Source organism: Eptatretus burgeri, chromosome 6 (genome assembly GCF_056783735.1).
Source record: "Eptatretus burgeri isolate ZD-2024b chromosome 6, Ebu_testis_v1, whole genome shotgun sequence".
Classification (NCBI taxonomy): domain Eukaryota; kingdom Metazoa; phylum Chordata; class Myxini; order Myxiniformes; family Myxinidae; genus Eptatretus; species Eptatretus burgeri.
In genome coordinates this window covers 12,302,137-12,318,124 of record NC_140966.1, presented here as the reverse complement: position 1 = coordinate 12,318,124, position 15,988 = coordinate 12,302,137, and the positions used below count along the sequence as shown (strand labels likewise).

Sequence of the window (15,988 nt, the reverse complement as noted above, 5' to 3'; positions counted from 1 at the left end):
CAACTAACTTTGTCCATCGCTTTATGTTTGGGTGCCATTAAAAACGGTGCTCGAGAAACAACACAAGGAAAACAAACAAAGAAATCACACACGGGACACAAACGATGACTCGTCTTATCTCAAAATCTACAATTGGCAGAAATGAAATCCCAAGATAACTAAATGGGAACACAATCAGTTGCCCACGATTGGTCGAAACCCGCGATATGTGAGGGTTTACTGTATTGTACAAATTATAAAGCTCTATAAGATTTGCATTACTCAAGCATGTCATTGCAACTTGTCAAACCATGCGATGGTTTTGATAATGAATCAGTGAGGTCAGGCTTTGAAAATGTTAGTCCTGTGAACTTCCACTTCGGTGCTATCAGGGACGGCCATATTTCAAACCAGAATAGAATGGTGGATGGAAACGAGAGACGTTGTTACTTTCTCATCCTTACCTCCTTTCCCTTTAATCCACATATTCTTTAACTCCCCTATCCTCCATTTTCCCTCTTAATTTCTTCCTTTTTTTTTTTTTTTTCTTTTTCTCAGTTTATTTTTCTCAAATTGTAACTCTCACCACCTTCTCCCCCCCCCCCCTTCCACCCTTCTCTCAACATTCCCACCCTTCCCTCAATTTATTTCTTCCTCACTTTGCAACTGAAAGAACTATCAAGGACATATCCAACATTGTACCAGCCCAAGGTAAGAACGATAATTGCACATTGTAACAGTCATGATTGTTACAGCCATTACCATACACGATGATACTATCTTACACAAAAAGGGTCTTGGATAAAGATCAATGCACCATATGCCCTAAGTCATACTGGCTAAATGAAGACTAAACAATCGACGTGTGGGTGTCAGGTCACTTTATCCCAGGAGTCACCAACTCATTTTCCCGGTTCCTTGAAGTTTGTTTAAATATCAAGTGATTTTGAAAGTATTAATGAATCTGATATTCTGCTAGAACGGCATGATTGTTGTTGCAGTTTGAAAGTTTGGATTATTTTTTTTTTATATGATTATTCTTTCTTGGTGACGGTGTGAAACTTTGAGATTTGTCTGGGTTGAAAGATGTGTTCCTATTCTCAGACCAGCATCTAATCAAGAGGACGAATACCCTGAAAACACGATTTACCAACAGGATCAATTCCAGATCAGCAGGAGTGAATCAGCGGCTGTATGTCTGATAGGGGGCTTGACAACATAATGTGGAGGGACTTGCAAAAAGGAAGTGTTTCTAGAGGATCGAGAGGTCATTTATGTAGACTAGGAATAAGATTGGGCCTGAAACACTACCTTGGGGCATTACAGTCTTCACTGGTAGATGAGAGCTTTATCTAAAAATCCAGCAGTGTTTACCTCCACCACCAAAGGTGAAGGAGGTGATGTTTTCACCACTCTCTGTCTGTCTGTCTGTCTGTCTGTCTGTCTGTCTGTGTGCAGGATATCTCAAAATGTTGTGGACAGATCTGGATCCGACTACTAGATTTTTAAAGTAATTCTTCACCGTTGAGAGATCGATCCAAAAACGATCGATAGCTTGATATCAAAAATGTATTGGGCCCGATATGTTCTCGTGGATCAGGCATTACGTGGCGGAGGTATGCGCTCTACCGAGTGCCTTTCTAGTTTCTCACGTCTCTACTCTTCTATTAATCTGTGCAAAAGAAAAATGATTAAATGTTTGCACAAGCAAAAGCCTTATATCGCGATTAGCAATGGAAAAAGCATTACTCATTTTGTCTCCAAGCTCATATTCCCCCCCCCCCCCCCCCCCGCACTCGACATTAATTGATCAGAGCATAGAAATCTAGCATCAGCTTTTTGCTTGTGACCTCTTGTGCAAAGCTATCTAACATATTACACTTTGTCAACTGCAAAATATATCCTTCTGTTTTCCCACCAAGTGCTTCACACTGAAGGCAGAAATAATTACGGGTTCCTCCAAGAACCATCTTACAAGAGAAGCTCCACCTGTTCAGGTAAGTTGTCTTCCAGAGTATACTTTCTCCTGTTGTTGAGGAGTATAATGTTACTGTTATTGGAATACAGAAAATCAGGAACAGCAATCCCATTGGGTTATTGTTGTCATCTTGTTCATCTTTGAACATCTCACACTTGATGAAATTACACCCATCCATATGATTCTGTGCCATAATTGGAGTTCTCTTCCATTCATCTTTCTGGTTATCGCTGAGATGTCATCCATACTTCCATCTCTCGACCTTTCCCAGGATATTTTTCTCTTCCATCTGTCTCTGCATCACTGTCTTTGCGTTTTTTTTCTCTCCCTCTCACCCAGGCTCACCCAAAATGCTTCAGTCTGACTGCCAATCAACTCGATCTTTCTCACATGCTCACCAATCTCCTCAAAATTACTTTCATTAGTTACTAGCAGATCCTACCCGTCACTTTGCTGACGGACCAATTGGTCATCGTATTTGCCAAAACATTTGGAGAAGGAAGGGAAGACAAATTTACCGTGCATTGAGTGCTTTAACCCCTCACCCTCACCCCAACACCAAAACACCCCCTGTCCCTGCTCCCTGTCTGCATCCTCGCGTCCTGCTCTTCCCCCCTTTTGCCCCCCTTTCATTCTTGATGTCCCTTCCCGCTAGAAATGTCTCACACACTATGACAGGCTTTGACAAGCCCCTCCCCCGGATTTTTTTCGGGACCGGGAGGGAGGGTGGAGAAAGGAATGGGAACAAATTTACTCGTGCAAAGAGTGCTTTAACCTCAGCATTGCCCAGGTAAAGAAGAAGATTTTAATACCCTCTGCCACCACCACCAATAGGTGGTGCTACATGGTACACATTTACAGAGAAAATTACACCTCCCTCATCCTTCCCACGCACAAAGAATAAAATCAAATATACTGTAAAGGAAGGGGTGGGTTTGGGGATAGAGTAAAGATTATGCATATGAATGGGGAATGACCTGAAATCTTTGAAACTCTCAAAGGAAGAATGATATTGAACAGACTGAGGAAGTTGCTTTTGGGGGGGGGGGGGAGAGAGAGAGAGAGAGAGAGAGAGAGAGAGAGAGAGAGAGAGAGAGAGAGAGAGAGAGAGAGAGAGAGAGAGAGAGAGAGAGAGAGAGAGAGAGAGAGAGAGAGAGAGAGAGAGAGAGAGAGAGAGAGAGAGAGAGAGAGAGAGAGAGAGAGAGAGACAGACAGACAGACAGACAGACAGACAGACAGACAGACAGAGAGCGACAGAGAGATAGAGAGAGACACAGAGACAGAGAGAGAGAGAGAGAGAGAGAGAGAGAGAGAGAGAGAGAGAGAGAGAGAGAGAGAGACAGAAAATAAAAATAAAGAAAGAGAAAGAGAGAGGAACAAATGAGTGGAGGTGAGCAATGAGTCTCGATTTGGGGGAGTTTCCCCTGAAGGGGGTTACTGGCAGACCACATGCATCCTGCACAAACCTTGTGAGGGACAGAGCACATGAATGGCAGAGGGTGCAAGACTATAAAGGAGGCGGTAGAGTTAAAGTCAGAGTGGCCACCGCCCTGTCTTCGATGCTGGAGTAACAGGCCCAGGAATTCAGATTCATTCCGGGAGATTCCAACGATTTGTTTGTTGTTGTTGTTGTTTTCTGGGAAGGGGGGGGGCTTTGTCTCCACAGCACAAATAAGTGAAAGGTGTGAAGCAGGAGCATCAAGATGTGAGTCAGCATATGTATTGTTATGAAATGACTTGGGTGATAATGAGGGGTTTAATTATGCGATAGTTGTATCCCAATGAATGCGAGCACGTGTTTGTAAACCCCAATTAGCATTGACCAGAATCATGTGCATATTTAGATTCCGCGTCACCCTTCATCCTCATGTCTGTCTTTTTCCCTTTTCCCATCTCCTATCCGTGTTTAATCTCTAAATTCCCCTTGTAGTGGGACAACTTAGCTAAATATAGGATAACAATTGTGCATTTTGTGAGGAAAGCACCAAATTTGGCACACTAGTAGCCTATCATAATATTAACAGATTTGGATATTGGGCCATCTCAAATTGAGCCGCCGATGGCTGTGGCAGCCATTTTCCACTGCCATCAAAAATTTTGAGATGGCCTAATATCCAAATCTGTTCTTAATATGATAGGCTACTCGTGTGCCAAATTTGGTGCTTTCCTCACAAAATGCACAATTGTTATGCTAAGTTGCCCCACTATTGTTGTTTTTTCCATATATAGACCAAACGACAATGACTGGTCTACAATCGTTACAGGAAAGACACACACACACACACACACACACACACACACACACACACACACACACACACACACACACACACCATACACACACACACTGTGATTATTGTCTTTCATCATGTTTTCCCGACTGAGTCAGCCTGTGATAAAGTTCGTGGTAAGGATAACCAAGATACTGTTTTTGATGAAATGAGCGTTAATGAGCGTTCCTCAGTGGGGCCCAGAAGTTTGAGAGCGAGGACTCGTTTGGGCATGCCTCAGTAAAGAGTTGACCATTTCGGAAAATGAGTTGGTTTGGAAACTCTCATTCTTTCTCTTGCTGGGAATGAGCATCCAACCACAGCCCTCAAATGAGTTCATATTTATGCCTGGAGTACAAACTGTGCGGTCGCCGGCAGCCATCATTACTCCACCAGAGACGTGATGTCCTTTATCTACTCTTAATTGACTGTGAATTGGTGAGAAGAATGAGAGCAAGGACCAAATAATGCAAGGACAGTCTTGCAGCATGTGATTCAGCAGAAGGGTCTGTGGTTGGTAATAGGATAGTAACAGGGGCTAAGACGGCACGGTGTCAGTCAGCTCGGGTTTGTATTCACAGGGAGATAAATTACAAATCGAAAGGTGTAGTGTTAACACTGCACATGAATTTAGTGAGACCTCATCGAGAAAATTGAGCGCAGTTTTGTTCACCACATCCAAGGAAGGACACACAGTGACTATAGAAGGTCTACACCCCTTTCAAAATTTTGACCTTTTGTTGCCTTTCTAAAAAGGCTCGTGTAAGAGTTAGCACACAGAACGTACAACGAGGGGAGCAGGAGACAAGAGGGGTGGGAGAGGGAAGGACAAAAACAATGTGGAAGAGAGATGTGAGATCTGTGGAAGGGAGAGGGATGGGATGGGGTACATAGGGTAACAAGATAGACACGACAGGGACTTTCAGGAAGGAAAGCAGGGAATTTGAAGGAGGTGGGTTTCGGGTGGATTAGCGGGGGGGGGGGGGGTAGAAAAGATCGAGGTTTTGGATGGGGGAAGATAAGATATGGTGGTGAACAGCTGTTTTGAAGGCCTGGAGGGAAAAGTGGGATTCAAGAGAGTGTGGGAGTTTGTTCCAAAGGTGGGGAAAAGGAGGAATGAAAGAGTGAAGGTGAGCAGTGATTCTTCATTTTGATAGTTTTACCAAAAGGGGGTTGCTAGCATACCTTGAGCGCCCTGTGCAATTATGGGGGGGGGAGACGGGGGACATATCTCAGACAGAGCAGAGGGGGCTAGGCCAGAGAGGAGAATGTAGAAGACAGACAGACCACCAACTTGCCTGTGGTGAGAGATTGAGAGACCCAAAGACTCAGCCTCATCACAGGAGATACCAATGATTCTGAATGCCTTGGTTTCCACAGTGTGAAGCTGAGAAAGGTAAGAGGCGGGAGCACCAGCCCATAGGGGAGAGCAGTACTCCATCAGACTGTGGACGAAAGCTTTGTATGTGGTCAGGAGCTCAAGTGTGCCAAGGAAGAGCTTTGCACGACGGAGGATTCCCAGTCAGCGACTGGCTTTGGGGCCAGGTTGGAAATGTGGCTTTCCCAGGAAAGATCATGGCAGATAGTGAGACCCAGAAGCTTGAATGAAAGGACTTCTTCCAGAGGATTGGTGAGAAAGTAGATGGAGTTTTCCAGACGGTTCTTTCGGAGAGACATAGTGAGAGTGTGAGATTTGTCAGGATTGAAAGACATGTTGCACGTGTTGGACCACCTTGTGGTTTTATCCAGATCTGCAGAGAGCGAAGAAGCTGCTGCTTGTCGGTCTGAAGGATGACAGATGGTACGGCAGAGGGTGGAGTCGTCAGCAAAGTGATAGAGGATTTTCCAGAGAGTCGGAGAGATCATTGATGAAAACCAGAAAAAGAACAGGGCCCAGAACGCTACCTTGAGGAACTCCAGCCTGGACAGGAAGAGGGGATGAAAGAACTCCATTTAGGGCCACACGTTGGCTGTGACAGGAAAGGAAGTCTGCAAGCCATGACTGGGGATGGCCTTAGTTACCATAGGAAGAGAGTTTGGTGAGCAGGGCAGAGTGCCAGACTGTATCAAAAGCACGCATCTGTTTTCAGACGACTCTGATAGTCTCAGGAGATGGCTCTGATTTAATGTCCGGCATTGAGGACCTCCATCCATTGTTGGGAGAGCAGAAGCAGCATATCCAGGGTAGAGTGACCTGGTCTGAATCCAAAATTGATGATTGGAAATCAAGCCATTGGAGAAGAGGAAGGATTTCATGTCTGAAGCGATGATGGATTCCATAACCTTGCTGATGATTGGGAGAAGGCTGATTGGTCTGTAGTTGCAGGGATCTGTTTTTGCACCTTTTTTATGCAGGGCAGTAATGTTTGCTGATTTCCAAACAGATGGCAGACGACCCTGAGCAAAATCTTGAGAGAGAAAGAGGATTTTCCAGAGAGTCAGAGAGATCATTGATGGTGGATGAGAGGGTGAATAGAACAGAGAGAAGGAGAGCAAGAGCAGCAGAACAGGTTTTTTAGGACACGTGGGCTGATGCCGTCTGGACCGGTTGCAGAATCTGAGTCGAGGTTTGAAAGCAAGCTCTCCACCTTGTCAGGAGAAAAGCACACGGAGTCCAGGGACAGCTGGGTACAACTGGATAAGGTGGGTACAGAACATGATGGGTTTGGGACACAAGATTTCGAAGCAAACATGGAGTTTCGGCATTCAGCCTTATCGCCTGGAATTAAATTGCATCAAATCAGACTTTTTTACACCTTTATTTTCACATTGTACCCCACAACTTCCAAGTGGAAAACAAATTCTGCAAATTTCACCGAGAATAATTCATAAGATTTCAATCATCTGAGAGTAATTCACAACATACACTTTTCCAAATTTATCCATTGCAGGTACAATTTAGAAAGTTAGACTGATGAATCACATGCAATAAGGAACAGAAGTTTGGTTCCGATCACATTTAAAATCTATCGAGCACCAGAAGGCTAACATCCCCTCCCAGTTTGCATTTTGTGGAGTCATTAGATGGGTCAATAGTTTCCCATTTTTAACCGTCGACCTTCTAACCATGTTGTCAATTTATTTACTTCTGCTTTAGGAGAAAATTATTTGAGTAACAGCAACCTGGAAAACTCGGTGAGCAATATAAACATTTTTGATGGTCTTTGTTTTTACCATTCCCAATGCTTCCATCCCTAACTTCCCCATTCTCTATTGTCTCCATTGCTTGCTGCAGAGTGAAATTCATGATTACGGAATCGTGAAAACTGAGCGTGAAAGAGGTGTTAAAATCCGGTCTCTCACCATGGTATGATGCTGGAGATAAAGCAACAGGTAACAAAGTTTACTTTTTCTTATTTTTCTATTTATTTATTTGTCTTACATAGTCTAAAACTCATGGAGGAGCTGCAACACAAATCACGCAGACACACACATACATGAGACAGCACCAGACTTGTCTTAAGACAAACACAGCTTCTGAGCTTTGTGGAAGTGATGCAACTTCCCAGGGAATTCTGGTACCAGCCATGCCATCTTTATTGTCCTTTTTCTCTCCATACTCAGTAGTAGTAGGGCAACTTGGAGAAATTTCCTCCTCCCCGTGGATGCCAACTTATGAGGTTTGTCTGTGCTACATCCTCAAATTGTGGAGCATAAAGCAAGGATGCAGCATGTACCATTTTTCGTCTTTGTGTGACTTGGCTGGCGTCGGGTTCGAACCGCCGACCTCCCAGACTCAGAGTGGATGCTCTAACCATTACACCACCGAGTCTGGTTTCTTCTAATATAATTCCGATTTTATTTCTTTCACTTACCATTGGTAATTCAAGTTCTCATTCAAGCTGAAGATTTTTTTCCCGCTTACCTTACACCCAAAGCTTCACAAATGACTTGTCTTTAAAGATCCAATGGAATGAAAATTGTGTGAAAACATTTTTTGGTTTGATTATAATGCGCTGTCAGCTTCCATCACCGAGGAGGGAGCGAAGGAAGGAAGGAGAGAGGGAATGAGGAAGAATTTATCAGAGCTGTCAAAACAAAGCCATAAATTATTTCCATGCGAACCATCCGTGGCATTATGGAAAATTTGAGGTTGAAAAGGAAATCGTTCACGAGCGAATTTGGCATTTCATTTCTTATTTCTATAGTTGAGACGAAATTGTTATTGCAGCGCATGCATTGTCACTCGGCAATTCAGCCATGATACACATCCGGATGTAAGAGCGTTTGGTCACATGATGTTCTCCATCATACCAGTGATGGATTTTGAAGTGGGGGGAAATAAGGACACAAAACACATCCGAAATACACTGGAATTTTCATTCCAAAGTTTTTATTCAAGAAAACAGCGATGGATATGTATTCAGAGAAACCATAATTTATCCATTAAACCAATCATGAAATTCTATTGAACTGGACCTTTAATCAAATTTTAACTTATTAGTCCCAAAGTCGTTAATTGTCGGCTGCTCTGCATACATTCCGATTAACTGTACAATGTTAAAAAAAAACACCATCAATTTTGGGTTAAAAGTATTGCCAATCGAGCTTCCATTACTTTAATTGAAAAATTTATGACAAGTTCAAACACTGTGGTCAGCAGCAGAAAGAAATTCAAAACAAGATGAGAGTTCAAATCAAAACCTACACTTAAACTGTCGTAAGCAAATCGACATATTCTTCCTAATTATTTTTATAGCCTCTCAGGGAAGACTACTGAGTGTGTTTACTTACCTGCACCACCCAATCGATAATGCTGTCGGATGGAATCAACAAGACGTTGATTGATGTATGCTAACCGCAGTGAGAAGCTGACGTTTCTGGCGTTAACCCTTCACCGGAGATAAAGAGCATTGTTCTACCTGTCCATCAACATGAGCCTTCACCTGCCTTCTATAATGCTGTTGTCGTGGTTTTGCTGTCTTTTCAACATGTCACCTCTGTTGATGTCACTTCCAGAATGGAACTTGCCAACCAACACCATATTTGCACAAACAATCGTTTAAAACAATGTACTAATGTTTATCAGGTTATGGAAATATTTGACACTGCATTTAGCTCCATAAATATATGCAGTTGATTTTAGAGTTAGCAATTGCCCTCCTTTGTTGTCGTTTAATGATGGGAAAGCAGGATGCAAGTTTTTTGGTTACTGCTTTTGCAACCAACATAATTTTTCTTCTTCTTCTTTTATTGGCTCTTCCTCACAGTATGACAACTGCAATTGCATATTTGAGGAGGGTGGACCTCGTGTGTGTGTGTGATGCATTGGCTGCACGTCATGTTCATGCGTCGCAATTTATTTAATTTGCTTCTGAAAGTGTATCATTTTAAAGACCAAGTAAAACTAATTTAACCCCAATTCAACTGAAAATCGCAAAGTGTAATGTTTTCCAAATACCAAATCAGGATAATTTACTCTTCAGATCAATTCCAGTTTTTAAGTACATTCGTACTTGTAATTTGTTCAGAAATTGTGTAATGTTGTCAAACATTGTTATGGGTAGAGAAAAAGCTGTGTTTAACTCCAACAAAATCTTGTTCAGCTATTCCCCCAGTGATGAAAAAGACTGTTCCACTTAAAGCTGATTCGGAAGTCAGTCTATCCTCTAAATGTGCACATATAATTACAAGATACCAAATATCATTTTTGCTTTTGGTTTTTGGGTTTTTTTGTAATACGCAAAATTTGTAAAAACCAATGTGTAAATAAATAAATAAAAATTATAATTATAAGTGATCAAATGTATGATAATTGGTCAAGGGTGTTAATACAACTGTTATAATGACTTTTCTGTTTTTTTTCTGTTTGATAGAGGTCTTGCATATTCAAACTAAATGATGTCCATGCAAATCCGTTGTCTTGGCCCAAAAAATTGTTCATGACTGGAATCAAAATGGGGATTTATTGTGCAGATATAACAGGGAAACAGACTTGGGAAGTGCAGAGGTCAATGTGGATTAACAACTGCAAGCAGGTTATTTTATTTGAAACAAAACCATTTACCTTGTTTCATCACCGTTACTGAGCTTTAGGGGGCTTGCAAGACTGTCATGACCCGTGATCTTTATTACCCCCATAAACCCGACTTAGCACAACCCTCACTGGCTTGTTTCATTGTTTCTTCTTCTTCCTATTTCTCTTCTTCCTTTTATGCTGTGATAACTTCAGGACGGTTGAAGGGATCAAAGTCAAACTTGGTACAAGTATATATAATGATGAAAAGATGAACTGATTAGATTATGGGGTCCAGAGGTAAAAGGTCAGAGGTTCCGTTGGGTAAAATTTTTGGTACCGCACTAACTTGTGAACCAGTGATGGGATTTTGACCACACATCGTATAAGTATACAGTGTGATGTAAAGATGAACTGATTCGATTTTGGCATCAAGAAGTCAAAGGTCAGACGTCATATCCAGTAAAAATGTGATACTTGAGACCAACCGAAAGGATTTAAATCAAACTTTGTACAAGTATGTATCAACCTCCATCAGCGCATCTATCCATGATAGATTATTTGTGACAAAAAGGTCAAGGGTCAGAAGCCACATTATAACTCCTATTAACGTGATACAATTGGCTATGGGATTTGAACTCAACTAAGTACATGTACCATGATACATATCCACAGATTACATATTGAGGTCAAACTGTCTTGATGTTTTAGGTCAAAGTTAGAGTAAGCAAAGACAATATAAATATGGGCAGAGGCATATTGGTCGACATCGCAACATTGAATTGTCAAGTTTTCTTATTCTTTTTCTTTTTCTTCCTGTTAATTTATTTCCTTGCTGCTTATGCCCAATTGTTTCTCCACTGTCAATTCCATGAGCCTCACACTCTTGTGGACAGAAAAAATAGCATTACTCTAGAGTTTAATCAGCCATTGTTCTTCAAAATTGCTGTTGACATTAAAATGTATATTGATCATTTAAAAAAAATGTTTTGGTATAAAAAATTTACTGCTCAATGTGACTAATCAGTAATCAGAGCAAATTAATATTAGATGTGCATTTTTGATGTTTTTGTACAAAAGTTTATACATCATTGGTTTGCAAAATTATTGCCAAGATAATCTTTACATCATTTGTTTATTATTATTGTTTTTTCTTCTATTTTGCACATTTTATATCAAACGTATTTTAACTGCAGAATGAATGGAATTGTATTTTTATTGTTGAAATTACTTTTTGTAATATATTGTGATTGTGCCTCACATGTGACGGTTTTGTACTGCTGCAAGAGGAATATTTTACCTTGCTATTTACTTCGATTTTATTTCCATCTTTATAAATGCCATATATTTTTTGCACTTTGTATTATTTTCAAATAAACATCAAATGAGTTACAGATTTGTGTCAAACTCAGTAATGCTGCTTTATTCTCCACTAGCAGGGGCGACCCAGCACTGCCCGGGAGGGAGTGGGGGTGGGGGTGGGGGGGAACTCCCAGCACTGCCTGGCTGGGTGACCTTTTACTGGCGGTGGTTTTCGGCCGTGAAAAAGTAACAAACGCACAAAAAAACACAAACAAAATTATTTGTGAGATTTCAACATTTTCAATGAACAACATGTGCCAGAACCCCTACATAGCTAATTTTTTCCCAGTGCAGTGCCTTGTAAGGGGTAGGGACGTAGGGTTATACTCAGATCTGACCCTAGGTACCCCCAGCACTTATGAAAAATAAGTTGGAGATTGGCCCAGCCGTTTTTTCTTTTTTCTATGATTCTCAAAACTACTCAAACATACCTTGTTCAGATTCTAAAGTAACTATACCCAAAATTTGGAACCTCTAGGTGCTACGGTTCGGCCATGATAGAATAACGAACACACACACAAACACTTGAAAATATTTAAATACATTTGCCATTACATTCTCTGTCCCTCCTCCCAATCTCTGGGCAATTGTTCCTTTTGAGGAATGACAGCTTTATGAGTGAAATAAAACTCCATCCAATAAATGTTTTAAATGTGTAAAAAAAACATATAAAAACAAATGTATTGGTATCACTATCAATGTCTTGCAGCCAATTTTCTTGTCAAATGTTCTGGTGTTTCAACAATTTAGAAATAACTCCCGAGTCATTTAATTTAAAATAGAATTCAAAATGGAATTTATATATCATTTAAAAATGGAATTCAAATGTTACATTGTAATTTCAAAAAAAAAAGGTCATTCAGTTAACTTGGAATACGTTAGGTCATTGTGCCGATGCCTTGTGCACATTCTTTACCTGTTAAAACTGTCTCTGGCAGTGAAGCTCTGAGACTACTACATTGTCTAAACGTAAGTCTAAACGTAAGGCTCGCAGACTTCCTCTCCTGTCGCAGTCAACGTGTGGCCCTAAATGGAGTTCTTTCATCCCCTCTTCCTGTGCAGGCTGGAGTTCCTCAAGGTAGCGTTCTGGGCCCTGTTCTTTTTCTGGTTTTCATCAATGATCTCTCGGACTCTCTGGAAAATCCTCTATTTCTCTTTGCCGATGACTCCACCCTCTGCCGTACCATCTGTCATCCCTCAGACCGGCAAGCAGCAGCTTCTTCGCTCACTGCAGATCTGGATAAAATCACAAACTGGTCCAACACGTGGAACATGTCTTTCAATCCACACAAATCTCACACTCTCACTATGTCTCTTCGAAAGGACCGTTTACAAAACCCCCCCATCCACTTTCTCAACAATCCTCTGGAAGAAGTCTTTTCTTTCAAGCTTCTGGGTCTCACTATCTGCCATGACCTTTCCTGGGAAAGTCACATTTCCAACCTCGCCTCAAAAGCCAGTCGCCGACTGGGAATCCTCCGTCGTGCAAAGTCCTTCCTCGGCCCTCTTGAGCTCCTGACTACTTACAAAGCTTTTGTCCGTAGCCTGATGGAGTACTGCTCTCCCCTCTGGGCTGGTGCTCCTGCCTCCCACCTTTCTCGACTTCACGCTGTCGAAACCAGGGCTTTTAAGATCATTGGCATCCCCCGCAATGAAGCTGAGTCTTTGGGCCTCTCACTCAATCACCGCAGGTTGGTCGGTGGTCTTTCTGTCTTCTACCGACTCCTCTCCAGCCTTGCCCCCCCTGCTCTCTCTGCGATTTGTCCCAACCACATTTCCACAGGGCGCTCAAGGTCCGCCAACCCCCTTCTGGTAAAACTACCAAAATCACGAATCACTGCTCATCTTCACTCTTTCATTCCTCTTTTTTCCCGCCTTTGGAATAAACTTCCTCACTCTATTCTTTCCCATTCTTCCCTCCAGGCTTTCAAAACAGCTGTTCACCACCACCTCTTATCTTCCCCCATCCAAATCCTCGATCTTTTCTACCCCCGATAATCCACCCAAGCCCACTTCCTTCAATTCTCCTGCTTTCCTTCCTGAAAGTCCCTGTAATGTCCATCTTCTCCTCGCCATGTTCCCCGTCCCATCCCCATCCCTCTCCCTTCCACAGTTCACCTGTGTCTGTTCCCCAATGTTTTGTCCCTTCCACTCCCACCCCTCTTGTCTCATGCCTCCTTGCTGTGAGTTGTGTGTTAGCTCTCATATTGCAAAATTGCTTTCACAAATTCCACTTGATATATATATATATATATATATATATATATATATATATATATATATATATATATGTATATTTTTTTTTTTGTGGATTTCCGCCACCCCCGCATGCGGGCGACCGCTTTTAGCTAATTTACGGCCGCACGCGCCCACCGACCGTGGCAATCCAGTCGTAGCTTCCGGATCAACGCCTAAATCCAGCTACGGGTGTTGTTAACCACACCATAGATCAGCCAACTTTTCTGTCCACGCGCTACAGGGTTGATCGGCGAATTGTCGATGTACCTAATGATTCGCGCAGACAGAAATGCCGGGGATTTACACCTCAACGGAGCCTGCACGAAAATGAGCCGCTTTTAAGCAGCTCGTTCCGTTTGCGATTTGCCGAGCGGTTTTATATCGCCAAGCCCCGTCGGACCCGATTACTTTATCGGTGTTAAAAACCAGCTAATATTCCGAACGCAATTATGGCCGTTCAATGGAGGAAGGGACACAACGAGCAGGTGAATATTCAAACAATGACATTTATTTATACATGCACATATGCAGTCAATGAAGCAATGGGGGTAAGGGACAAGACACGAGCAAGAAAAACCTACAGCCGTTGTCTATTTATTCTGTACATGCACTTAACCACAATTCTACTTTGCGGACAAGGCGCCACAGACTTCCATGCAAAAACCCAGAAAGAAAAGAACAGGGAGAACAGGGTCCGTAGGCCTTTAATGTTCCGCGGAGCTGTGGAGACCGAAGGAGCTCCGCGAGACCATGCAGGTTATCTGCCACCCTCGTGGTGACTCGCTGGGCGACCTTCAATGTCTCGTCGTCAACACGGCAGCTGGTATAATGGTGACTCGGTTGGTCCAGGCCTAGCCGTGCGGCCTGGTCGATCGGGCCGAGCCAACAACGCCTCAGAGGAGCGAACGGGCCTTGCTCTTTTAGAGTTGATGCTCTCTTAAGAGCCCGCTCACTCCTCAGCGTCGCTCGGACCGTCCCCGGGCCCGATCACCTCGGACTGTTATGTCGCTGGCTGGCGACTTCTCTCCGGCTGCAACCCGACCAACAGCCCTGCACTGGACTCCAACCTCCACCGAACTCCAAACTCCGCTGCGCTCCAACCACCAACAGCCCTGCACTGGACTCCAACCTCCACCCCGAGCTCCACTCCGAACGAACTCCAGAGCTCCACTTGTCTTCAACTCTCCAAACTCCAATACTCAACTCCACGCCGAACCCAGACTCCAGACAAAACTCCCGGGGCCTCAGCCCCGCCTTTTATTGGGTTCGGGGGGGGGATGTTTGGTCTTTCACCTCTGACCCTTCACCCCCCCAATGGCTCCACTCCTTTTGTCATTCTGATCCGATCTTGCCGTCAAACGCAGACAAAGCGGACGTGGTAAAAATCACCGGCCATCGCCCCAACGAGGGAGTCCCCGCGTCTGTCCGCGGAGATGCCGTTCGTCGATGGATGTCGTTGCTGGCGAAAAGATGGCGGCGTTTGTGGAGATGAAGGTGAGGAGATGTTGTTTGTTGTGGCGACGGTGGTGAGGGGATGTTGGCAGTTGTTGGTTAAGGTGGTGTGGAGATGTTGTTTAAAATAACGATAGGAAAGACTAACACTACCTCAAAGGTTCACAGCCCGGCTCACGAATAAATCCCGTTAGACATCGGTGGGGAAATCTATCTGGACACACACTTATCGACATAACTAATCTTCGGGGAACCTGAATGGTGTTCTGTGAATTTCCACAACCATAACAATATATTACTAAAACTCTCATCATGTATGTATGTATGTATGTATGTATGTATGTATGTATGTATGTATGTTCCTGAAATACAGCCAAAACGGTACACGATAGCGCAACATTTTTAGGGCCCCCTTACTCACCATTCGCCTGCGGTGTGCATTATCAAGTTTCGTTCAAATCGAGCAACGAAAAAAATTATTAAAAATCAATTCCCAATTCAGTGAAGTCATCTTCGGGAGAATTTGATCAATGCTCTGCACGACGTCGTCTTCTTGTTAGTCTGTCTATTTGTCTGTCTGTTTATCGCCTACAGGTCACAATTTTTAACCAATCTTCACGAAACTTCACCACATGGTCGAGTAGAGTCATGAGAAAGAAGTATATTGTTTTTGAGGTCAAAAGGTCAACATAGGCCAAAGGTCAACAACTCAGGTGAGACTTCAAAAATCCTCAATTTTCATCCAATTGATTT

The 15,988-nt window shown here is 42.9% G+C and overlaps 1 protein-coding gene across 5 annotated transcripts in view; it reads left to right on the top strand.

The window, feature by feature from the left end:
- The window catches only part of LOC147024265 (cell adhesion molecule CEACAM5-like), a 33,698-nt gene extending 22,121 nt beyond the window's left edge, over positions 1–11,577 (top strand). For 4 of the 5 annotated variants that reach the window (XM_085884041.1, XM_085884042.1, XM_085884038.1 and 1 more), the window contains 5 exons: positions 653–690; positions 1,902–1,976; positions 7,325–7,362; positions 7,463–7,560; positions 9,438–11,577. In XM_085884041.1, the coding sequence (XP_085740167.1) occupies positions 653–690; positions 1,902–1,976; positions 7,325–7,362; positions 7,463–7,540 (229 nt within the window). In that variant the 3' untranslated portion in view covers positions 7,541–7,560; positions 9,438–11,577. Of the gene's footprint in view, positions 1–652; positions 691–1,901; positions 1,977–7,324; positions 7,363–7,462; positions 7,561–9,031 lie in introns of all 5 variants that reach the window. The other variant, XM_085884039.1, reaches the window with a different exon arrangement.
- Positions 11,578–15,988: the final 4,411 nt, after the last annotated feature.